Source organism: Pongo abelii, chromosome X, assembly GCF_028885655.2.
Source record: "Pongo abelii isolate AG06213 chromosome X, NHGRI_mPonAbe1-v2.0_pri, whole genome shotgun sequence".
Lineage (NCBI taxonomy): Eukaryota > Metazoa > Chordata > Mammalia > Primates > Hominidae > Pongo > Pongo abelii.
The window spans coordinates 76,208,838-76,233,799 of record NC_072008.2 but is presented as its reverse complement, the minus strand read 5'-3'; the positions used below and the strand labels follow the sequence as shown (position 1 = coordinate 76,233,799).

The 24,962-nt window shown below is 43.3% G+C and overlaps 1 protein-coding gene across 6 annotated transcripts in view; it reads right to left on the bottom strand.

The window, feature by feature from the left end:
* Positions 1-24,962, bottom strand: part of TAF1 (TATA-box binding protein associated factor 1) — a 96,825-nt gene that overhangs the window by 53,002 nt on the left and 18,861 nt on the right. For 4 of the 6 annotated variants that reach the window (XM_024240822.3, XM_024240824.3, XM_024240823.3 and 1 more), the window contains exons 15-28: positions 22,587-22,787; positions 21,670-21,811; positions 21,180-21,310; positions 20,388-20,468; positions 17,317-17,466; positions 17,041-17,160; positions 16,523-16,698; positions 15,755-15,933; positions 12,538-12,751; positions 11,279-11,444; positions 8,307-8,518; positions 3,650-3,758; positions 2,723-2,821; positions 2,249-2,426 (exon numbers count right to left, since the gene is read on the bottom strand). In XM_024240822.3, the coding sequence (XP_024096590.1) occupies positions 2,249-2,426; positions 2,723-2,821; positions 3,650-3,758; positions 8,307-8,518; positions 11,279-11,444; positions 12,538-12,751; positions 15,755-15,933; positions 16,523-16,698; positions 17,041-17,160; positions 17,317-17,466; positions 20,388-20,468; positions 21,180-21,310; positions 21,670-21,811; positions 22,587-22,787 (2,158 nt within the window). The remainder of the gene's footprint in view (positions 1-2,248; positions 2,427-2,722; positions 2,822-3,649; positions 3,759-8,306; positions 8,519-11,278; positions 11,445-12,537; positions 12,752-15,754; positions 15,934-16,522; positions 16,699-17,040; positions 17,161-17,316; positions 17,467-20,387; positions 20,469-21,179; positions 21,311-21,669; positions 21,812-22,586; positions 22,788-24,962) is intronic. The other 2 variants (XM_024240821.3, XM_063721040.1) reach the window with 1 other exon arrangement.

Sequence of the window (24,962 nt, the reverse complement as noted above, 5' to 3'; positions counted from 1 at the left end):
TTTTTTTTTTAGTACATGTGCAGGATATGCAGATTTGTTACACAGGTAAACGTGTGCCATGTTGTTTGCTGCACATGTCAACCCATCACCTCATCATTAAAAAAAATAAATTTTAAGCTATTTAAACACTACAGGCCTGTATGTTCATCTGTAAAATGAGGGTTATAACAGTATCCATTTTAAAGATTTCTTATGGTGAAATAAAGAAAAGAATGCGGCCAGGCACGGTGGTTCATGCCTGTAATCCTAGCACTTTGGGAGGCCGAGGTGGGTGGATCACAAGATCAGGAGTTCAAGACCAGCCTGGCCAACATGGAGAAATCCCGTCTCTACTAAAAATACAAAAATTAGCCAGGTGTGGTGGTGGGCACCTGTGATCCCAGCTACTCGGGAGGCTGAGGCAGGAGAATCACTGGAACCTGGGAGGAGGAGGTTGCAGTGAGCCAAGATGGCGCCACTGCACTCCAGCCTGGGCGACAGAGCAAGACTCCATCTCAAAAAAAAAAAAAACATAAAAAGAGGTAATAAGAGTTGGTCCGGAAATATAGGAAAGAAAGGCATCCCAGAAAGAGATCAAAGACTGGGAGAGCAAAGACTGCAAAGTCATGAAGAAATGATAGGGGATATTTCGTGAACTATAATGCTGAGTGTGGCAGGAGTCGATAGTGGGTATGGGAGCCAGTCATTGGAGATGGAAAGTAGATAAATGGGTTGGGCCTGCTTGTGAAAGGTTTTAAAATTCACGTAGTACTACTATCCCATGTTTACAGATGAGAAAACTGAGGAGGGTATGAGAAGTTAAATAACTTGTCTATGGTAACTCAATTAGTAAGTGCCAGAGCCATGATTTACACTCTATCTGTACTCCGAATCCCTACATTTATATCTGTGAATCTGTGCTCAAGGATGCAAATGGAAACCAGAAAACCTTATCCTTTACATGCAGAAGCTATACTGTTTCCTCTTTTTAAGACACAGCAACAGACCAGGCGCAATGGCTCATGCCTGTAATCCTAGCACTTTGGGAGGCCGAGCTGGGCAGATCGGTTGAGCTCAAGAGTTTGAGACCAGCCTGGGCAACATGGCGAAACCCCATCTCTACCAAAAAAATACAAAAATTAACAGGGTGTGATGGCAAGCACCTGCAGTCCCAGCTACTCGGGAGGCTACTGGGCAACAGGAGTGAAACCCTGTCTCACAAGGGGAAAAAAAGGGACAGATTTCTTCCTCTTTGTCTTCTCAGCTTTTGAGCAAAGTGAACATATAATAGCACCTCTAACAAATTTGTAGACCAAATTGAAGATTCAGACACAGCAAATATGGTCACAAGTGCATACTCTACACAGGTTCCATCCACACTGAATGTCTCTCTCTTTTTTTTTTTGAGACGGAGTCTCGCTCTGTTGCCCAGACTGGAGTGCAGTGGCACGATCTCGGCTCACTACAAGCTCCGCCTCCTGGGTTCACGCCATTCTCCTGCCTCAGTCTCCTGAATGGCTGGGACTACAGGCGCCCCGCCACTACGCCCAGATAACTTTTTGTATTTTTAGTAGAGATGGGGTTTCGCCATGGTCTCGATCTCCTGACTTCGTGATCCGCCCGCCTTGGCCTCCCAAAGTGCTGGGATTACAGGCATGAACCACCACGCCCAGCCGAATGTCTCTCTTTTGTACTAACCTAGGACCACCTCTTCCACTACTTTCCATGGAACTGTTTCATTGCAACGAATAGACTCCAAATTCTCCAGAGGATATAAGAACTAAACAGTGGGAATAAAAAGAAGTGACATTAGGCCGGGCGCAGTGGCTCACACCTGTAATCCTGGGACGCCGAGGTGGGTGGATCATGAAGTCAGGAGTTAAAGACAAGCCTGACCAACATGGTGAAACCCAGTCTCTACTAAAAATACAAAAATTAGCCAGGCATGGTGGCGCGTGCCTGTAATCCCAGCTACTCGGGAGGCTGAGGCAGGAGAATGGCTTGAACCGAGAGGCAGAGGTTGCAGTGAGCCAAGATTGCGCCACTGCACTCCAGCCTGGACGACAGAGTGAGACTCCAACCCCCGCTTAAAAAAAAGAAGTGATATTTATTAAATGACTGAAAATGTACATTACCTGATTTTCATACCCACAAATGAATGCACAAATACACTGTAGTCCTCTCAGTCCAATCTAGTCTGAATTTAGGGCCAGCAAGGAATAAGGATCTGAACAGTGACCTTTGCAATCACAGAACATTTGATTCTTACCATTGTAGGTTGCACTATTTTTCACAATTAGCTCCAGATGCTCTCTGAACTCTTCCCGAGATGGGTAGAGGCGTTTACGCACGTTTTCGCGGAGTGTTTGTAGGTCCATTGGCCGAGTGATGATTTTGTAGTAGTCCTTTACAACCTTTGCATTGACTGGAGTGTGGAAAGGGTATGTCTGCAAACAAGGGCCAGAACCATACATCAGCAAAGAACACTTGCCAGAGCCAATTCCTGAAGACTCTCACATCTTACCTATCTACCTGGCTATCAACTCTGAAAGGAATCTTTCTAGATGGAGCAGGTCTGTTTCCTCTACTAAACTGCTTAAAATAACAAACAAAAAAACTAAGTCCCTAAAAATTAGGCATTCCAGTTACCTAAATGTATAGATTACTGCCCTCTGTTGGAAATCACAGACAGAACAAAAGGCCTTGACATCCCTGCTATAGATATCCAATGCAATAAACTCACATTTGGAAGATCTCTCATGTCATTGATGATAGACTCCAAGATGGATGACAGCGTCACCATAGGGTCTGTGCGGCGCCGGTGGATGGACTTATGAGGTCTCTAAGGAGAAACATGAAATCAGAATGCTTCCTCAGACCAAAAAAAAATCCACATTCTGTCCAGGCACAGTAGCTCACGCCTGTATCCCAGCACTTTGGGAGGCTGAGGTGGGCGGACCACCTAAGGCCAAGAGTTCAACACCAGCCTGGGCAACATGGCGAAGCCCCGTCTCTACTAAAAATACAAAAATTAGCTGGGTGTGGTGGCACATGCCTGTAATCTGAACTACTCAGGAGGCTGAGGTGGGAGGATCACTTGAACCTGGGAGGCAGAGGTGGCAGTGAGCCAAGATCACACCATTGCAGTCCAGCCTGGGTAACAGAGCGAGACTCTGTCTCAAAAAAAAAAAAAAAAATCTGCCGAGCATGGTGGCTCACTGTAATCCCAGCACTTTGGGAGGCCAAAGCGAGTGGATTACCTGAGGTCAGGAGTTCAAGACCAGCCTGGTCAGTAAGGCAAAACCCCATCTCTACTAAAAATACAAAAATTAGCTGGGTGTGGTGGCGTGTGCCTGTAATCCCAGCTACTTGGGAGGCTGGGGCAGGAGAATTGCTTGAACCTGGGAGGTGGAGGTTGCAGTGAGCCGAGACTGTGCCACTGCACTCCAGCCTGGGCAACAGAGTGAGATTCCGTCTCAAAAAAAAAAAAAAAAAAAAAATCTACTTTCTCTAACTAGACAAACATATTTTAGAAATCTTATAATGAACAGTACACATAATTCTCAGGGCAAGGCAAATCGAGAATATAAGGCTGTCAGAGCTGTGGCATACAGGGCTGGGGAATCAATGAGAACCCACCTAATCAGAAGGAAGCAATGCACATACTCACATTCAAATAGTCACAATGAACAGTGGTTCCAACTCGCCGTTTCTTCTTTGGAGGAAGCTGCTGTTTAGGAAACTTGAGAACCAGAGATTTTCTGCGAACCTCATCCGCACTAAAATCAAAACACTTTAGTAAGATACAGCCCCTATTTCTAATTCCCAGGGGAAAAAAAGCAACTATAATTTAAAAAGTCCAAGGTACCTAAGCATGAGCCTAGGGAGGAAAAAGCCAAACCAAAGGCCAGACATCCACCTTCTAAGGCTCAGATCAGGCAAGCCCTCATAGGCTCTCCAAGTTAATAAATAACTAGGCAAGTCACAACTTTACCTCAGTTTCCTATTGGGAAGATAAGGAAACCAAGCTAAAGAATTTTAAGAATCCTTCCAGTTCCAACATTCTTTTTTTTTTTTTGAGATGTAGTTCGCTCGTCACCCAGGCTGGAGTGCAGTGGCGCAATGTCAGCTCACTGCAACCTCCACCTCCCAGGTTCAAGTGATTCTCCTGCCTCAGCCTCCCGAGTAGCTGGGATTACAGAAGCCCACCATCACGCACAGCTAATTTTTGTATTTTTAGTAGAGAAGGGGTCTCGCCATGTTGGTCAGGTGGGTCTAGAACTCCTGACCTCAGGTGATCCAACCACCTTGGCATCCCAAAGTGCTGGGATTACAGGTGTGAGCCATGGAACCCAGCCCCAACATTCTATCTTAAATGTTAAAAGGCTAGGAAACCTACCTCATTCAGAATGGAAACAAGAAATTAAAAACTGGTTTGAAAACAGAAAACAAACTAGTTTGGGCTTCCCTCAATCATTAAAGCTCATTCACCTTCTTCTTTTCCACTATAAGGGACCATGGTATCACATTTTTTCTTCTTCATTTTTTAAATTTAAAAACTGTTTTTTCAGTAACAGAGACAGGGTCTCACTATATTGCCTAAGCTGGTCTCGAACTCCTGAGCTCAAGTGATCCTCCCACCTCAGCCTCCCAAAGTGCTGGGATTATAGGCATGAGCCACCACGTCTGGCCCATCTTCCTCTTCTAATGTGTTTCAGAAAACAATGACTATTACAGATATTAATAATTAAATCAACAAGGATAGAGGCTGGGTGTGGTGGCTCACGCCTGTAATTTCAACACTTTGGAAGGCCCAGGCAGGCAGATTGCCTGAGCTCAGGAGTTCAAGACCTGACCAACATGGTGAAACCCCATCTCTACTAAAAATACAAAAATTAGCCAGGCGTGGCAGCACGCGCCTGTAGTCCCAGCTACTTGGGAGACTAAGGCAGGAGAATGACTTGAACCCAGGAGGCAGAGGTTGCAGTCAACTGAGATTGCACCACTGCACTCCAGCCTGGGCATATAAAATAAATCAACAAGGATGGGAAAAGGAACCCAAAACTGAAAACAAACAGAAATAAATGACTGTAACTGTATCAAATTGATTTCTTAAATTACACACAAAAAAAGAAGTGATTCAAATATGTTTGGAAGGCCGGGCGTGGTGGCTCACGCCTGTAATCCCAGCACTTTGGGAGGCCGAGGCAGGTGGATCACCTGAGGTCAGGGGTTCGAGACCAGCCTGGTAACCTGGTGAAATCCCGTCTCTATTAAAAATACAAAAAACTTAGCTGGGCGTGGTGGCGGGCACCTGTAATCCCAGCTACTCAGGAGGCTGAGGCAAGAGAATCTCTTGAACCTGGGAGGCGGAGGTTGCAGTGAGCTGGGATTGTGCCATTGCACTCCAGCCTGGGCGACAGAGCAAGACTCTGTCTCAAAAAAAAAAAAAAAAAAAATGTTTGGAATAACCTAACTATACCTCAGTGGCATGTAGTCCAAGAAAAATAAACTATGAAAAACATCTTGAACCTACTTTATGGGTTTGTTGGTGGTAGTGGTATTATTATAGTAATTCTGAAACTATTTTGTACATATCATAGGACAGAGCAAATTTCTCAATAAATATATTGATTTCTAAGTAAATATATACAGAAATTAAGTTATTTCTTGTGAATGGATACAAATATGAAATAAGGGAAGATGAGAAAAAAGATCTATAAACTAAATTGGAGGTATCAGTATAAAGTTGTAATTTAAAATATATGTATACCAGCTGAGCGTGGTAGCTCATGCCTATAATCTCAGCACTTTGGGAGGTGGAAGCAGGCAGATCACCTGAGGTTGGGAGTTCGAGACCAGCCTGACCAACATGGAGAAACACTGTCTCTACTAAAAATACAAAATTAGCCGGGTGTGGTGGCACGTGCCTATAGTCCCAGCTACTCGGGAGGCTGAGGCAGGAGAATCCCTTGAACCCGGGAGGCAAAGGTTTCAGTGAGCCGAGATTGCGCCATCGCACTCCAGCCTGGGCAAAGGAGCAAGACTCTGTCTCGAGAAAAAAAACAAAAACAAAAACATCTTGTGCCAGAAAGCAAGGAAGTTCTCAAATATTTACAGGGTCATTAAAAAAAAAAAAAGACAAAAAACCACAGGATCTGGCTTGAGGGAGTCAAATTTGGGACACTATGTGAGCATCAAAATTAATAACGTTAGGAATTATAAAACATTAAATTTCCAAAGGAAAGAATTTCAGAATCCATAGTAATACTTGGAAAGGGAGAGTAGAAAGCTCTTTTTTATAGAAAAATGTTAGCTAATGTTGAAGAAATGCTAGAATTAGAAAAATTACCATTTTGGAACCCCCACTGAAATAACTGAATAAAGCAATGGTCATCAACCGATGCTAAAACTATTAAAAGATTGTCAGGGAACAGGATATTCATCAACATGTTAATTACAAAGAAAAAACATACTTTATTATAGGATCTGAGGATCACCACTGTAACAAGATGATCAAAACAGTGGGAAAATTTGTTATTATGTGCTTGCTGATATAGTATAGTAAGTATATCACCTAAATATGACATTAAATGTCTTGCCAACAACATATAATTGGAATCTGATCAATGAGAGAACAGACAATTCCAGAATATGGAATATTTTGAGGCAACTGGCCTGGAATCTTCAAAAAATTCAATGTCATGAAAAACATAAATGGGGCTGGGTGCAGTGGCTGATGCCTGTAGTCACAGCACTTTGGGAAGCTGAGGCAGGAGGATTGCTTGAGCCCAGGAGATTGAGACCAGCCTGGGCAACATGGCAAAATCCTGTCTCTACAAAAAATACAAAAATTAGCCAGGTGTGGTACTGCACACCTGTAGTCCCAACTACTCTGGATGCTGAGGTGAGAGGATAACTTAAACCTGGGAGGCGCAGGTTGCAGTGAGCTGAGATCATGCCCCTGCACTCCAGCCTGGGTAACAGAACCAGATCCTATCTCAAAAAAAAAAAAGAAAGGAAAGAAAAGAAAAGAAAAACATAAAAGGTAAGGAAAATCATTCTAGATTAAGAAAGATTCAAAATATATTTAATGTTTGAACTGGGATTGAATCCAGAACTGGGGACGGAAGCAATAAAAGACACTGAGACAACTGGGGAAGACTAAATGAGATCTGAATATTATATATTATTACATTAATGTTAACTTTCTTAGGAGTGAAATATGATGCCTGCAACTTAGTTCCAAATGATTTAGGAAAAAAAAAAGTTTTAGGTATATAAAGATGAAGCAAATGTGACAAAATGTTAACGATTAGTGAATTTAGAGGAATTATATACTATATTCTTTCAACTTTTCTGTAGGTTTGCCATTTTCAAACTAAAAAGTTAGGGGAAAGAACTTTACAACTTCTCCATTTTATTATCTATTAAACTCTCTGAGGGCAAGACACAAGTATAAGCACAGTTTCTATGTCTCATCCATCTTTTGGGATGGTCCTTTATTAGAACACTACGAGGCCGGGAGTGATGGCTCACGCCTGTAATCCCAACGCTTGGGGAGGCCGAGGTGGGAGAATCACTTGAGGACAAGAGTTTGAGACCAGCATGGCCAACATGGTGAAACCCTGTCTCTACTAAAAATACAAAAATTAGGCCGGGCATGGTAATCCCAGCATGCCTGTAATCCCAGCACTCTGGGAGGCCTAGGCAGGCGGATCACTTGAGCTCAGGAGTTCGAGTCCAGCCTGGCCAATGTAATGAAACCCCATCTCTACAAAAATACAAAAATTAGCCGGGCGTGGTGGCATGCGCTTGTAATCCCAGCTACTCGGGAGGCTAAGGCATGAGAATCGCTCGAACCCAGGAGGCAGAGGTGGCAGTGAGCCACTGTACTCCAGCCTGGGCAACAGAGCAAGACTTTGTCTCAAAAAAAAACACAACAAGATTAGGGACCTTGCAAATATTATAAGTGTCTAGAAGTAGAACAAGAAGAGATAACTGACATCTACTGTATGTCAGGCACTGTACTGTATGCTTTGTAGTCCGTCTCATTTTATCTTCTTAACTATCCTGGTAAAGGTGGTTTTATTTTGTAACTAAGGAAACAGACTCAGAAGTTAGGCAGTATGCTCCAAAACAAGTGGTACAACCTAATGAGTGCTATAATTTTCATTACTGGCAACAATAACTGAGGAAACGCCATCAAAATTCCTGTTCCTTCAGTTCCACTTCAGAGAACACATCACACCTACCCCTGCCAGCCACCAATATAACCAACCTCAAATAAATCTGTTCCATAGCACTTCCTGCCTGGTATCTCTTACCTCTCAATTAGCTGTTTCCCCAAGACAATTTTGGTCCCTTCAACCTTGATAAGTTCTTCATTGTCATTATGAATGACTGTCTTTTCCAACTCCTCCTCCTGTTCTTCTGTCATGGCAACAGGGTTGGAAGGCGGCGCATTTGTTTGATAATAGAGGGGGCAGAATTTGTTAGTCCTCATGTGTCCAATGGCACCACATGCCCCACATTTCAGCTGCAAAAGGAAAAGTATCAAACACGTCAGAGGTAAGTAGGCTGAAACACATATCAGAGATAAGCAGGTAAGAAATAAAGTCATCCCTCAGTATATGCAGGGGATTGGTTCCAGGACCCCCAAGTATACCAAAATCCACACATAGTGAAGCCCATATATACAAAAAGCCAGCCCTCCACATACACAGGCTCCACATACCACGATCCACACATAAGTGGAACCATGCAGTTCAAACCCATGTTGTTCAAAGCTCAACTGTACATACAAGACAGGAAAAACAAAGTCAGCTTCGGAACTTTTGCTCTAATAGAATTGTTATGCACTGATCAACCAGAAGCCACTAGACAAAACTGCATGTATGGAAATGACACATGGAAAAAAAATGAAATCCAGAGACTAAACATTGCTTTAAAAATCAGGTAAGAAGAAAAAAGAGAAGATTTCCACTCCCAATTTAAGCTGTAAACTATGAAAATATTAAATATGCAAGAGACAAGCTGTTGGAAGCCCATCTACATTCAGCAGCATAATCAGCCTGCTGGGTGTATTCCCATTCTCTAGTCAAAACAAGAAAAAGGTTCGATAACACCAAGTCTCCATCTCAGTTTTGCAAATGACTAGCTCTGGTATTCTAGACCTCAGTTTCATCTGTAAAATGGGGCCAATACTGTATCACACTTATCTAATGCCACATACAAAAAGGAACATTAAAACACTTAATGACCTCAGTATGCGTTAGGAACAGTTTCATTTGTTGAATATTTTATAGTTTATAAAGTGCTTCCCCTGAATTATATCATTTAATACAACAACACTGTGGACATATCATTTTATATTAGAGAAAACAAGTTTGGAGAGGTTAAGGTCACAGACCTATTAAATGGCAGAAACAGAACCTGAATTCAGATCTTCCATTTCCAAGCTCGTGGCTCTTTCCACTGTACCACAACTGCCTCATCTTAGGATGCTTATTACAATCACAGTAGTATCTGTGATCCTAAGTTATGGAAAACAACTTGTATGTTTTACTTTTGTTGCTTCTTTTAATATGTACAATATTTTAAAGGTACATATTTAAAAATATATACACACAGACAAGAGACATGAAAGTACATGTTAAAAAACCTAGCAAACTTGGGCCAAGAGCAGTGGCTCATGCGTGTAATCCCAGAACTTTGGGAGGCCAAGGTGGGAGGATCACTTGAAGCCAGGAGTTCGAGATCAGCCTGGCCAACATAGTAAAACCCCATCTTTACTAAAAATACAAAAAATTAGCCGGGCATGGTGGTGCACGCCTGTAATCCCAGGTACTCGGGAGGCTGAGGCACGAAAATCTCTTCAACACGGAAGGCGGAGGTTGCAGTAACCGGAGATCACACCATTGCACTCCAGCCTGAGCGATAAAGCAAGACTCTGTCTCTAAAAAAACCAAACAAACAAAAACCTACCAAACCTATCTCAACTCCTAGAAAATATTTCAGATAAAGAATAAGGCCAGGCATGATGGCTCATGCCTGTAATCCCAGCACTTTGGGAGGCCGAGGTGGGCAGATCACCTGAGGTCAGGAGTTCAAGTCCAGCCTGGCCAACATGGTGAAACCCCGTCTCTACTAAAAATACAAAAATTAGCTGGCATGGTGGCGGGCGCCTGTAATCCCAGCTACTCGGGAGGCTGAGGCAGGAGAGTCGCTTGAAACGGGAAGGTGGAGGTTGCAGGGAGCCAAGATGGCGCCACTGCACTCCAGCCTGAGCAACAAGAGCGAAACTCCGTCTCAAAAAAAAATTAGCTGGGCGTGGTAGCACATGCCTGGCAGCACAGCTACTCGGGAGGCTGAGGCACAAGAATCACTGGAACCTAGGAGGTGGAGGTTGCAATGAGCTGAGATTGCACCATTGCACTCCAGCCTGGGTAACAGAGTGAGACTCTGTCTCAAAAAAAAAAAAAAAAAAAAAAAGCCTGTAATCCCAGCACTTTGGGAGGTGGAGGCTGGTAGATCACCAGGTCAGGAGTTCGAGACCAACCTGGCCAAAATGGTGAAACCTTGTCTCTACTAAAAATACAAAAAATTAGCCAGGCATGGTGGCAGACATCTGTAATCCCAGCTATTCGAGAGGCTCTGGCAGGAAAATCGCTTGAACCCAGGAGGCAGAGGTTGCAATGAGCTGAGATTGCACCATTGCACTCCAGCCTGGGCAATAGAGTGAGACTCTGTCTCAAAAAAAAAAAAAAAAAAGAATAAATGACAAGCCAGGCATGGTGGCTCACGCCTGCAATCCCAGCACTTTGGGAAGCCAAAGTGGGAGGATCACTTGAGCTCAGGAGTTTGAGACTAGCCTGGGCAACATGGCAAAACCCCGTCTCTACAAAAAATACAAAAATTTTCTGGGTGTGGTGGCACGTGCCTCTAGTCCCAGCTACTTGGGAAGCAGAGGTAGGAGGATGGCTTGAGCCCAGGAGGCAGAGGCTGCAGTGAGCCGAGATCATGCCAGTGCACTCCAGCCTGGGCAACAGAGCTAGACCCTGTCTAAAAAAAAAGAGAGAGAACAACAGCACCAGATTTGGTGTGGAACTGTCAATACCACTCACATTAGTATTGAGAACACCCCCAAGTAGTCACATCAATTCAAACCAGCTTTCCACAATATACTTCCCTCATTCCCAGTAAAGGAGGATATCAAAAGAGGATGTCAAAAGCTAAAGGAAAAGGTATACATTCTTCCTTTGCTCCATTAGCTGTAATCACACCACATTATACTTACTTTTAGGTCAGGACGCTCCTTCATTTTCTTGGGCTTCTTCTCAGGAGGACCCTTAAGCTTCTCCTTTTCCTGGTTCCGCTTAAGCCGCCTCAGTTGCTCTTGAATCCTCCGCCGTTCTTTTCGCATCTCTTCTCGATGTTGTTCATCAAAAAGGGCAAATTTTCGACTGAACAATGTGGGCAGCAGAGGAAGAAAAATCACAGGACCATAAGCAAACCTTAACCAAGAAGACTATCGTGATAGCTAACATCTCAGGACTAAATCAATTCAGCCAGGCTAAGATAAAAGGGGCTACATGCCATTCCCATCTCCCTCCCTAGTCAGTCCTCCATTTGCAGAGGTAACTCTCTTAGAGTAAGTTCTGAGTAATCTCCAAGGTTTTTTTTTTTCTTGAGACGGAGTCTCCCTCTGTCGCCCAGGCTGGAGTGCAGTGGCAAGATCTTGGCTCACTGCAACCTCTGCCTCCCAGGTTCAAGCGATTCTCCTGCCTCAGCCTCCCAAGTAGCTGGAATTACAGGTGCATGCCACCACATCCAGCTAATTTTTGTACTTTCAGTAGAGACAGGGTTTCACCATGTTGGTCAGGCTGGTCTCGAACTCCTGACCTCGTGATCCGCCCGCCTCAGCCTCCCCAAGTGCTGGGATTACAGGCGTGCACCCAGCCAGTAATCTCCAAGATTTTTGCAAACCAACCAATCAAAATGCAAAGGACCAAAATGGAACAAGACATGCCTTCATCTTGTGGCAAATACCGAATAGAATTTTCCCTGTAATTTGGCTCTATTCAAACCCAATCTAAAGGCAAGATAGTTCTCAATTACAGCAGAGTTCTAGAAATAACTGTGAAGAATGCTGTCACTAAAACTCAAGCACCTACCCCAATCACCATTCCCCACCATTATTATTATTATTCTCCCTATCACACTCGAAAGCGGTGAATCAGGCCAGGTGCTGTGGTTCATGCCTGTAATCCCAGCACTTTGGAAGGCTGATGCAGGCAGATTGCTAGAGCCCAGGAGTTCAACACCAGCCTGGTCAACATGGCAAAACCCCATCTCTACTAAAAATACAAAAATTAGCTGGGCATGGTGGTGCATGTCTGTAATCCCAGCTACTCTGGAAGTTGAGGCACGAGAATCACTTGAACCCGAGAGATGGAGGTTGCAATGAGCCAAGATCACGCCGCTGCACTCCAGCCTGGGCCACAGAGCAAGACTCTGTCCTCAAAGAAAAAAAAGGAAGTGGTAAATCAAACTCACATGAATTCCTCATCTTTTGTAGTCCGTATGCGCACATAGGCATCAATGACAGCTGGTTTTCGGACTGTCTCACAGCGAACATACTCTTTCCCCTCTTCATCTCGAAACGTGCGATAAATCTTGAGACAGCGTCCAGTGGCAGAAGAGTTAAGGCTAGTCACGGAAGCTGTGTCATCATCTCTGTGATTGTTTCCGGATGCTGCTGAGCCTGCTGCTGCAAGGTAGGTAGAAAAGATTTCCAAACGTTCCCCTAATCTCCCAAATGATCATTTTCTTGGGGTTGAGTGGAGCTATCAAAGCTCAACATGCCACAAAACTATGGTTCTACAAAAAGCATCAAAGTCATCATCAGCCCCAAGAATATGCTGATTTGTCCTTTCCTGACTTCATTTTAGGCACTGCCAATTTCCCCACTTTTTTTTTTTTTTTTTTTTTTTTTTTTGAGACAGGATCTCTCTCGCTCTGTTGCCCAGGCTGGAGTACAATGGTGCAATCTCGGCTCACTGCAACCTCCACCTCCCAGGCTCAATCCATCCTCCTAGCTCAGCTTCCTGAGGAGCTGGGACTACAGATGTGTACCACTACACCCAGCTAAATTTTTGTAGAGACGGGGTCTTGTCACGTTGCCTAGGCTGGTCTCTAACTCCTGGGCTCAAGAGATAGGCCCGCCTTGGCCTTCCAACATGCTGGGATTACAGGCCTAAGCCACACGCCTGGCCAATTTCTCAACTTTTGTAAGTACAAAAAGTTCTGAAAGAACCTCAAAGAACTACATGTTTGCTATAGGAGACAGAGAAGCAGATTCCTCTGAACAACAGTGCAAGAGAAAAGACCAAGTAGGAAGTGGGTGATGATCACATTACAGATAAAAGCACACAAGGCCGAGTACAGTGGCTCATGCCTATAATCCCAGCATTTGGGGAGGCTAAGGTGGGAGGATTGCTTGAGCCCAGGAGTTTGAGACCAGCCTGGTCAACAAAGAAGACACTGTCTCTACAAATTTAACTAGCCAGGTGTGGTGGTACACACCTGTGGTCCCAGCTACTCAGGAGGCTGAGGTGGGAGGATCCCTTCGGCCCAGGAGGTTGAGGCTGCAGTAAACAAGCCATGGTTGCACCACTGCCCTCCAGCCTGGGCAACAGAATGAGGTCCTGTTTCAAAAAAAAAAAAAGTACCCAAGCACGCAACTCGGGGAAAAATGGCACTACAAAAACAAGTTTCGAGTCTTAAAGCCTAACATATGCTTCTCAAACATTAATATGAATAGGAATCACCTGGGAATCTTGTTCAAATGTAGGTTATCTTTTTTTTTTGAGACGGAGTTTCACTCTGTCGCCCAGGGTAAAGTTCAATGGCTTACTCTCAGCTCACTGCAACCTCTGCTTCCCGGGTTCAAGCAATTCTCCTGCCTCAGCCTCCCAAGTAGCTGGGATTACAGGCACCCACCATCATGCCCAGCTAATTTTTGTAGAGATGGGGTTTCACCATGTTGGCCAGGATGGTCTTAAACTCCTGACCTCAGGTGATCCGCCCGCCTCGGCCTCCCAAAGTGCTGGGATTACAGACGTGAGCCACCGCACCTGGCTGCAAATGTAGGTTCTAATTTAGTAGATGTGGAGTGAGGCCTGAGATTCCACATTTCTAATTCCCAAATGATATAGATACTGTGTTCCAGGACTACACTAGAAAACACAGATGACCACATTGGTGGAAGGGCTATATCACATTTTTACAAAGGACCCAAAACAATGAAATTACACAAAACTTTTACAGAAAAGAGGAAACAAAGGGAAGACTACTGTGACTGAGAAGTCATATAAATCTTCATCAGCCTTTATCCTCTCTCGCAGTATGTACATCCAAGTTTTCAACTGCCTCTTTAACATGTATACTTCAAGGGTGTCAAAGGGACCTCAAACTCCACATATACACATTCCCTTCCTAACTTCTTTTGAGACAGGGTCTCACCCTGTCACCCAGGCTGGAGTGCAGTGGCGCAATCTCAGCTCACTGCAACCTCTGCCTCCCAGGCTCAAGCGATCCTCCCACCTCAGCCTCCAGAGTAGTTGGAATTATAGGTGCCTGCTACCACATCTAATTTTTGTATTTTCTGTAGAAACAGGGTTTCACCATGTTGCCCAAGCTAGTCTCAAACTCCTGGGCTCATGTGATCCTCTCACTTCGACCTGCCGAAGTGCTAGCATTACAGGCATGAGCCAGCATGTCAGACCTTGAAATTCACTACTTTAAAATCAATGGTACCAACATCTTTCTAGTAATCCCAGAGTGAAATCTTAAGGTTGCCTTGATTTTCATCCTTAATGCCCTCCATATCCCAACCCAATTCAGGTCTTTATTATTCCCACCCTCAATTTCTACAATTTTAAAACTCTTTTCAGGGTCTAAGACTCCTTCTGAGAGTCTTCTGAAAGCCATGAATGTTCTCAGAAAATGCACATTTAAGGCCAGGCGCAGTGGCTCACGCCTGTAATGCCAACACTTTGGGAGGCTGAGGCAGGCGGATCACTTTGAGCTCAGGAGTTCGAGACCATCCTGGGCAACATTTTCTACAAAATACAAAAATTAGCCAGACATGGTGGCATGCACCTATAGTCCCAGCTACTCAGAAGGCTGAGGCAGGAGGAATACAAAATACAAAAATTAGCCAGGCATGGTGGCATGCACCTATAGTCCCAGCTACTCAGGAGGCTGAGGCAGGAGGATCATTTGAGCTTGGGAGGCAGGGGCTGCAGTAAGCTAAGATCACACCAGTGCACTCCAGCCTGGGTGACAGAATGAAAACCTGTCTCCAAAACAAAAAAATAATAAAATGCACATTTGCATATTTTACATGTAATTTCAGAAGTTTCAAAGATAACTCCCTAAATTCATTTACAAATTCTGTATTAAAAACTCTTACCCTCTAGGATAAATGCACAAAAAGCTCATTTGAAGTACAGCACTAATAGCCCAGGCTTGGCCAGGCACCTGATACAGACAGAGGCAGTAGTGGAGTGGCATCATCTCTGCAATTTGTCCTCCACAGACAATCCTAGAGTCCAGTTTGTAAAAAGCTTTCTACTTCATTCACAGACTTTTCTACATGCATCCCTTACATCTTCTGCCTCCAGATCTCCCTCAATTACAGTCTGCAGTTACGTAGGCTCCTTTTTTAATCCTTCTCTTTTTTATCTGTCTGTGAAGCCACGATCCTCACCCAGTAGCATTCGCTGTAGTTCCTTCCGCTCCTGTTCCTCCCGTTCACGTGACAGCTGAGAGCTGGTTTTCTTGTTCTGCAACATGTTCTCAATGTTCTTTCCCATTTCTTCAAAGTCACTATCTTCAGCTGAGCTGCTGTCTGTGTCAGTTGATAAGACTTCAGTTGATGACAGAACCCTAAAAAGAGAAAAAGCAACGTGCAGAAAGAGCTAAAGAAATATGGTTGCAGGCAAAAGTAAAAAATTGGGAAATCAACCTTAAAAAAGCATACTCAAAATCCACTAAGACATGGGGCCCTTAACAGAAAAGCTTTACAAAGTTTTCCTAGACATTTGGTCAACAAGATAAGTTTGAAAAATTGTAGTAACTCTTTCAGAATTCCTGGAGACAACTTGAAAAATAAATCAGCACACTGGTCATTTTTAATAGTGTATTAACGTCCTCTCACAACTAAACCTTTAGAAAAAAACCCTACCTGTCACCTGCTACCATTGTGCTGTTTGTTAGGCCCAAGTAGGCCATAAGAGTTGTCATGGAACCTAGAACACAAGACTAGCGTCTCCTTCCATTCAAAAATTTTGCCAAGTTGGGTTGAAGGGAATAGGTAATCTGGTGGTGGGATTACAAACATATACTACCCTGACATGTCAGATATCTGACTACCTAGATAGTCAAACTTTTAGGTGACCTCCTCTTTATTATGAAATAGTGCCTGGAACTCCTCCCCTTTCCAGCTTGGATTTTCTGCAGCACTAAAACGACCCACTTGTTCTGTAAGTCAAAGATGCGCTGACATTCCTCTTTGTAACGCTCTTGATGCTCAGCCACAGAAAACCTTGATCCACGGGCAAATTTACTCATGGGCCCCTCTCCAGAACGAGCCTGTTCTGTTGACATTGTGCGCACCACATCAATCACTTCCCAGCGGGACAACTTTTTAATCTACGAGACAAATAACCACACACAAATATATATATATATATATGTATATATGTATATATATATATGTATATATATATATATACATACACACACACACACACACACAAATCATTCAGGGATTTCAAAGGACAAGTCAATGTACACAATTAGTTAGACCAAAAAAGAAAAATCATCCCAAAGCAGATTATATAGAAAGATAACTCCTAAAACAATATCTAAGACTTAGCTTACTATACCCTACAATACAAAGTTCCCCAGATAGTTCTTTACATCTGCCTCCTAGCAATTCCATCTCTATACAAAGCCCCTAGTATACTCTAAATTTTCCATTTCCACACTCACCTCTTCCTCAGGCACACCAAATTTACGTAGAAGTTGCTTGGCATTTTTCAGGGAAAGGCGACGAAGGTCTGCATCTGTTCCTGTCACTGTCTTCTTCACTGGCTGTGGTTCTTTATCATCCTACCTCAAACAAAAAAAAGTGAGAATCCTAAAAACCTGAATTCCTTATAAGTTGGCATCTAAGTCATTCTGCTACCTTAACTACATTCCAAGTCCTCCACTCACCCATTTCTTTCTCCCTTGACTTTCTCATTCTAGAAATAAACACAATCTCACCTTCTGCTGTGTTGGTTTGTTTGGAATCTTCACATAGGAGAATCCTTCACCACACCCCGTGGGATCTGCCACCCCAGTCACCTCTAGCAGACACTTGCCCTTCATGGCAGCAATGAAGGCCCTTGTGGTGTTCCAAGGAGCAGTGCGAACCTGAGATAAAGAAAAAGATTCTCAGGGCAGTGCGAAACATTTGTTCTATGTCTAGCCAATATCTACAAGAGTAGAATAATTACAAACTATTTTCATGTTCTTTTTTTCTAATGTTTAATTTTTGTGGGTTCATGCTTTCTTAAACTGTCCACAAAAATCAACAGTTAAATATAGCTACCTAGTACTCAGTTCTCTTCTATCCTATGGTACAATACTTACAACATGATATTAAATAGAGGTCAAGAGCTCAGGCAGGATAAGGAGAAAAATAAAGAGCAGTGGTATCCCTTCAGCCCCTTATCCCTTGGGCTTCAATAAGCATTCTTAAGGACAGTGTTTCCCTCACCCTCATGATGCTCAAAATTAGACTAATGACTACATTTGATTGTCCAATTGCTCAAACAGCTGTTTTAGAATGAAACCTATTTTCTCGAAATAATTGACATGCTTGCTTTCAAAGCATTGGCCCCCTTTTCCAGTGACACTAAGCCAAAGTCCATTCTATTTCTGTCACTGGTTTGGTCAAAAAGGTCTGTCCTCTCCTGGGACCCTGAACAGTGTTTACCAACCCCTGCAAAATTCTTAAAGAATTAAGCCAAGGGGTGAATGTGCCTACCCACACAGACCAGTCAGGAGTACATGAGGCCAGGTGTGGTAACTCACACCTGTAATCCCAACACTCTGGGAGGCTGAGGCGGGCAGATCTCTTGAGGCCAGGAGTTCAAGACCAGCCTGGCCAACATGGTGAAACCCCATCTCTACTAAAAATACAAAAATCAGCCAGGCATGGTGGCACACATCTATAGTCCCAACTACTCAGAAGGCTGAGGCACGAGAATGGCTTGAACCCAGCAGGCAGAGGTTGCAGTCAGCAGAGACTGCACCACTGCACTCCAGCCTGGGAGACAGAGTGAGACTCTGTCTCAAAAAAAAAAAAAAAAAAAAAAAAAAGAGTATATGTGATCAGCAAGAAAATGGCCAATTCTCTAAGACTCAATCTTGAAAACCATTCAACAGAATTCTTTTTTTATTTTTAATTTTTAAAAAATTGTTTTCCTTTTTTAGAGACAGGGTCTCACTATGTTAGCCAGGTTGGTCTTGAACCCTTGGCCTCAAGTAACCCTCCCACCTTGGCCTCCCCAAATGCTAAGATTACAGGCCTGAGCCACTGCGCCTGGCCTCAATAGAATTCTTAATTTCTGAAATTCTTAGATATCCACTCATTTTTCATTCCAACCTCAAGAGAGTAGTACAATGATTCTTTACTCACTCTGTGTGGCCTCATTTTCTGCTTCATTTTATAATCACTTAATTCATTTAACAAATATTTATTGAATACCAACTACACACTACTCCATACGACTTTTTCATGAACCTCAAGTTAGTGAGGGAAAAACAGCCAACCAAGTTCAGTACTATGTGATCAGTGCCATGGGAAGAAAGTAGAGGCCAGGCACAGTGGCTCATGCCTATAATCCCAACACTTTAGAAGGCCAAGGCAGGACGATCATTTGAGCCTAGGAGTTCACAATCAGCCGGGGCAACACAGTAAGATCCCATTTCTTTTTTTTTTTTTTTTTTTGAGATGAGGATTCGTTCTTTTAGTCCAGGCTGGACTACAATGGCGTGGTCTCGACTCCCTGCAACCTCCACCTCTCAGGTTCAAGTGATTCTTCTGCCTCAGCCTCCCAAGTAGCTGGGATTACAGGCGCATGCCACCACGCCCGGCTCATTTTGTATTTTTAGTAGAGTCAGGGTTTCACCATGTTGGCCAGGCTGGTCTCGAACTCCTGACCTCAGGTGATCTGCCCGCCTCGGCCTCCCAAAGTGTTGGGATTACAGGCATGAGCCACCGCACCCGGCCGTGAGACCCCATTTCGACAAAAAATTGAAACTATTAGCTGGGTGTGGTGGTGTGTGCTTGTTGTCCCAGCTACTCGGGAGGCTGAGATAGAAGGACTGCTTGAGCTCAGGAGTTCAAGGCTACAGTGAGTTGTGATCTCACTACGGTACAGCCTGGGTAATAGAGCAAGACCCTATCTTGGGAAAAAAAAAGTAAAGGGGTACTATATGTACATAATGAAAGGAGAATCATCATCCAATTGAAATCCAGGGTGGAATGAGGAGAAAAGTCCAGGAAAGCTTCCCAGAGAAAATAACTTGTAAATGAGAGTCAAATGGCAGAGGAGTGGAGAAAAAATATCTCAGCAGAGGACATAACAGTTGCAAAATTCTGGAAGGGGAGAGAAATTTAGGAAACTGAATGAACTTCAGTATAGTTGGAGCTTAGAATGTAAGACAGGCAGCAACAGGAGATGAAAGGAGGTCAGATTAATATGCAAGGCCCAAATCACGTGGAGTCTTATAAATCAGGTCAAAGTCTTTTTTCTAGAAGAAATGAAAATCCTGCCAGGCGCAGTGGCTCATGCCTGTAATCCCAGCCCTTTGGGAGGCCAAGGCACGAGGATCACTTGAGGTCAGGAGCTCGAGACCAGTCTGGCCAACATGGTGAAACCCCATCTCTACTAAAAATACAAAAAATTAGCTGGGCATGGTGGTGTGCAACTGTAATTTCAGCTACTCGGGAGGCTGAGGCAAGAGAATGGCGAGAATCGCGAGAATCGCAGGAACCCGGTAGGTGAAGGTTGCAGTGAGCCAAGGTCACGCCACCACTGCACTCCAGCCTGGGTGACAGAGCAAGATTCTGTCAAAAAACAAAACAAAAAAAAACAAACCCATATCATATAAAATATAATATTTGACATATCACATCATTTTTTCTGGCATGAATAAAGCGAGAACATCAAACAGTATACTTTAAACGTATACAGTTTACTGTCTGTTATCTCAATAAAGCTGTCTCTTTTAAAAGGATAAATGAGATGTATTAATGACTAATACAAACTAGTATAAAGCCTTACTTCATCATCAATCTTCATCTGGAAATCTTCCTCATTTTCTTCTTCCGGAGCGAAAAAGGATTTCTCACCATAGCCAGCATCCTGGAAGAGGACAGATCCATGCATAAATCAGTCAGTTAAAAAACACAAAGCACAAGTTTTTTTTACTGAATACAAGTACAGAATACCAAAGCCTATTTTGCATAGATGGATTCCATAAAGTATTCACTATATCTAACACCATGGCACATCCTTAAGCTATGAGAAGATACATTACCATATGCCAAGGAGCTTACTAGCTGATATAGAGATAGTTACAGCCCATAAGCAAGCTGTACAGAGATGCTCAATAACTGAGTCTCATTAACTCAGTGGGACAGAGCTGTGCTGTCACACCTCAGTTGGACCTTTTCTCTTTTGGCCTTATAAGAATTCTGTGCTTCTCTAAACCACACATTCAGCACCATCATCATCTCTGCCTGAGAGGCTGACAAGTACTTTCCCTGCTTATATGCTTATCTTGCAAAGAAGAGATTAAAGTCACCCAGTCACCATTTTCAAAGCAAAACAATATGCCCAAAGTTCCTCATTATGCCTTCCCACTGATACTTAGCTACACTGTAGTTTTTCTCCAGAACTGATGTACACAGAAGTACTTTATACAAATTGAACTTTTTAGTAATTGGTAATAATCTAGTAACCATCCTCCCTAAGCCAGTGAGAGAGAGAATCTTCTCTCTCATCTCTCTGGGGGGGAGAAAAAAAAAACAAAAAACCACAGGCATAAGTGGTGTCTAAGAGGAAGGTGTTCACCTTCAGTCGTTGCTCTGCAGCTATCATGCTATAATAAGCACAGCACTGCTCTGGTGACACCATAGCTCTGATCTCTTCTTCCGTTGGTAAACGAAAATCAGACTTAAGCACCCACCAGTTTGAGTCCATCCCTGGAAAAGACATATACATAGAGAATGAGACCATTCTGAATTCCAAAGGCCCTGATATTTATTGACAGCAACAGGGACAGCAAACCAAAACTGTAACAGGCCTAGCCACAGTTGGCATGACTGGCCAAGAAAACCCCAGCTGCTAAGTTTCCTACAACTCATAGAAGATATCCAACAATCACATTAAACTTCCTGGCAGCCAAATTCAAAAAAGCAACCAGAGTGTTAGAAGATCTGCTACCTCCTTTCAACAGCCATCAATTTCTATTTTATTAACTATATGCTTATCCTTTAACTCAAAGCCATCAAAATTCTTTTCTTGGAAAAAGGCAGACAAATAACTAGTCACAACAGATGACCTGTGCGTTTGAAGTCAGCGCAGAGCTTTAGCCTCTTCCGGATGCTGCTTTCTGAATGGGAAGGAAAGGCTTTTTTTATATCTTCCATTCGTATCCTCCGTGGCCGATCTTTACTTTTCCAGAAAAGGCGGTAAATAAAAACCTGCCCAACAAACCAAGTGTATTTTATTTGGCAAAGAAAAGGATAAAAGTCCTCCCTAGGGTCTCTTCCTTTGCTAAGCTCTAATGTATTTTCATCTTTCCTGATGTGCTCCCAAACCCACACACCCTACATTTTCTAAGACGGAGTCTCGCTCTGTCACCCAGAGTAGAGTGCAGTGCCTTGATCTCAGCTCACTGCAACCTCTGCCTCCCGGGCTCCAGTGATTTCCCTGCCTCAGCCTCCAGAATAGCTGGGACCATAGGCATGCGCCACCATGCCTGGCTAAATTTTCTTTTTTTTTTTCAGACTGAGTTTCACTCTTGTTGCCCAGGCTGGAGTGCAATGGTGCGATCTCAGCTCACTGCAACCTCCGCCTCCTGGGTTCAAGCGATTCTCCTGCCTCAGCCTCCCGAGTAGCTGGGATTACAGACATGTGCCACCACGCCTGGCTAATTTTGTATTTTTAGTAGAGACGGGGTTTCTCCATGTTGGTCAGGCTGGTCTCAAACTCCCAACCTCAGGTGATCCGCCCACCTCAGCCTTCCAAAGTGCTGGGATTACAGGCGTGAGCCACCACGCCCAGCTAATTTTTGTATTTTTAGTAGAGACAGGGTTTCACCATGATGGTCAGGCTGGTCTCGAACTCCTGACCTCAAGTGATCCATTCGCCTCGGCCTCCCAAAGTGCTGGGATTATAGCCGTGAGCCACCGTGCCCGGCCCCAACATCCCCTTTCTATATACAACCCAACCCCCTCCCTATCCTCCCATTCTTACCTGTAGAAAGTCTCGAATATGCGTATTGGCCCTTTTGGAGTTAGGCCCAGGAACTTCAAACAAGGGACACTGCTGGCCAACCACAAAAATATCCACTAATTCCCGAATATAGTAACCCTGTCTTGTCCGAATGATCAAGAAATCAGTTTCTGGCATCTTATGAAGATAAATTGGAGCACGAAAAAGGTTGTTCTCAAATGCCTAACAAAAGTAAAAACACAAAAATTATATACAGAGTAGCCCTAGGAAATTCAGTCAACTGCTGAGAAAGAAAAATCAAGCTTATTGCTCTCCATCTTAATTACGCCATCTAAGGTCTATCCAGTAATACAAATAAATTAAAATATGGATTATCAAATGTGACTGAACAATTTTTCATCCACTATCTTTCAGAGTCAGTAGGGGAGAAAATACAGGATGTGAATTCAGATGATGCTAGCTCTGCCATTACCTATATGATTTAACATGTCTATTTAAGCTATTTAACATGTCTAAGTTTAGTTTTCCTCATCTACAAAACAGAGATACTTAAAAATGCCTATACCTCACAGGACTGCTACGAAGATTACATATGAAAATCACTTCATAATGTACCAAGTACTATACTACTACCCTAGACCCCAGTGTAGCCTGACACACAAGGTGTGAGAGCAACATTTGTTTAATAAATTAGTAAACTAATTAAAAAATAAAACAACGTCGGGCACAATGGCTCATGCCTGTAATCTCAGCACTTTGGGAGGCCGAGGCAGGTAGATCACTTGACCTCAGGAGTTCAAGACCAGCCTTGGCAACATGACAAAACCCCATCTCTACAGAAAATACAATAATTAGCTGGATGGGGTGGCGTGCGCCTGTTGTCCCATGTACTTGGGAGGCTGAGGTAGGAGGATGGCTTGAGCCCAGGAGGCAGAAGTTGCAGTGAGCCAAGATCATGCCACTGCACTCCAGCCTGGGTCACAGAGCCAGACTCTGTCTCCAAACAAATAAATCATAAAACAACCAATGAGGCAGAAAGAGTGCTAGACAGAATAGGCTGGAAAAAAAAAAAGGGAAACACAAGACAGTAGGACACAGGACAGCTGAACAGAAACATCTGAGCTAGTTTAAGTAGAGGCAAGATAGGGATCAACTGTCACAAGAAGCCTGAGTCTAAGGAAAGCCTTCCCCGAAAATCAGAAGAGTACACAGAAAGAGGGAAGACCATCACTGAGTGTGGAAAGAAAATTCTTAATGTGAAATATAGGCAGAAAAAGAATTACAGAAGAATACAGAAAAAGATCTTTTTTTTCTTTTTTGAGATGGAGTTTCGCTCTTGTTGCCCAGGCTGGAGTGCAATGGCGCGATCTCGGCTCACTGCAACCTCCACCTCCCGGGTTCAAGTGTTTCTCCTGCCTCAGCCTCCCGAGTAGCTGCGATTACAGGCATGTGCCACCACTCTCGGCTAATTTTGTATTTGAGTAGAGGCAGAGTTTCTCCATGTTGGTCAGACTGGTCTTGAACTGCTGACCTCAGGTGATTCGCCCACCTCGGCCTCCCAAAGTGCTAGGACTACAGGCGTGAGCCACCACACTCGGCCAGAAAAAGATCTTTAAGAGACTACAAAAGTAGCCACAAAAGAAGAGGCTGAATTGGTAGAAAACCTCAACAGAAAGTTCCAGGGAAAGGAGAAGAACAATACAAAGATGATACTAAACATCTGGTTGGCAATAGACTATGAATATAAAGGATAAAAAAAAAAACTGAGCTTTGCAGATGCTTTAGGAGAATAAACAATAACAACAGCAGAATAAACTAGGTATAAGAGTAGGACAAATGGTTAAGATTGCCAAGAGAAATGAAATGGAGAAAAAAAAACAAGATGGGAGAGTGCTAGAGATTTTCCACATCATTTGTGGACCATCATAATTCCCCCCTTGAATATATAAAAGCTGTTACAAGAGAGCCTCCTTACACCCACTACAACAAAGGAGGAAAAAAAAAAGCATTTCACTATGGCTGAGGACTGTAGATGGCACAGTTCAGGTGTGGTTCAATATTCACAATAACCACAGCTAATGTGATCAAATTGTTATCAATTTTATACGCAAAAATTAAACATTCATAAATTATAGTAAATTCATCCTAGGTTGACTTCCTTATGCTTCCCAAATGTTACTGAGCTTACCAGTGTGTATTTTTAAAAACCTATTTTACATTTAACCTAAGAATAACACAATTCACAGCCAGTTTTAAGAAAAAGATTTCTTTAAAACATTTTTGGATTATACTTATTTTCTTTGTACTTGAAATTAAAGCATCTTAATCAACTAGAATTATAATAGTTCTTTCTGAGCTGACTGGTTCCTCATTTATCAATTTCCTTAGTTAACAGTA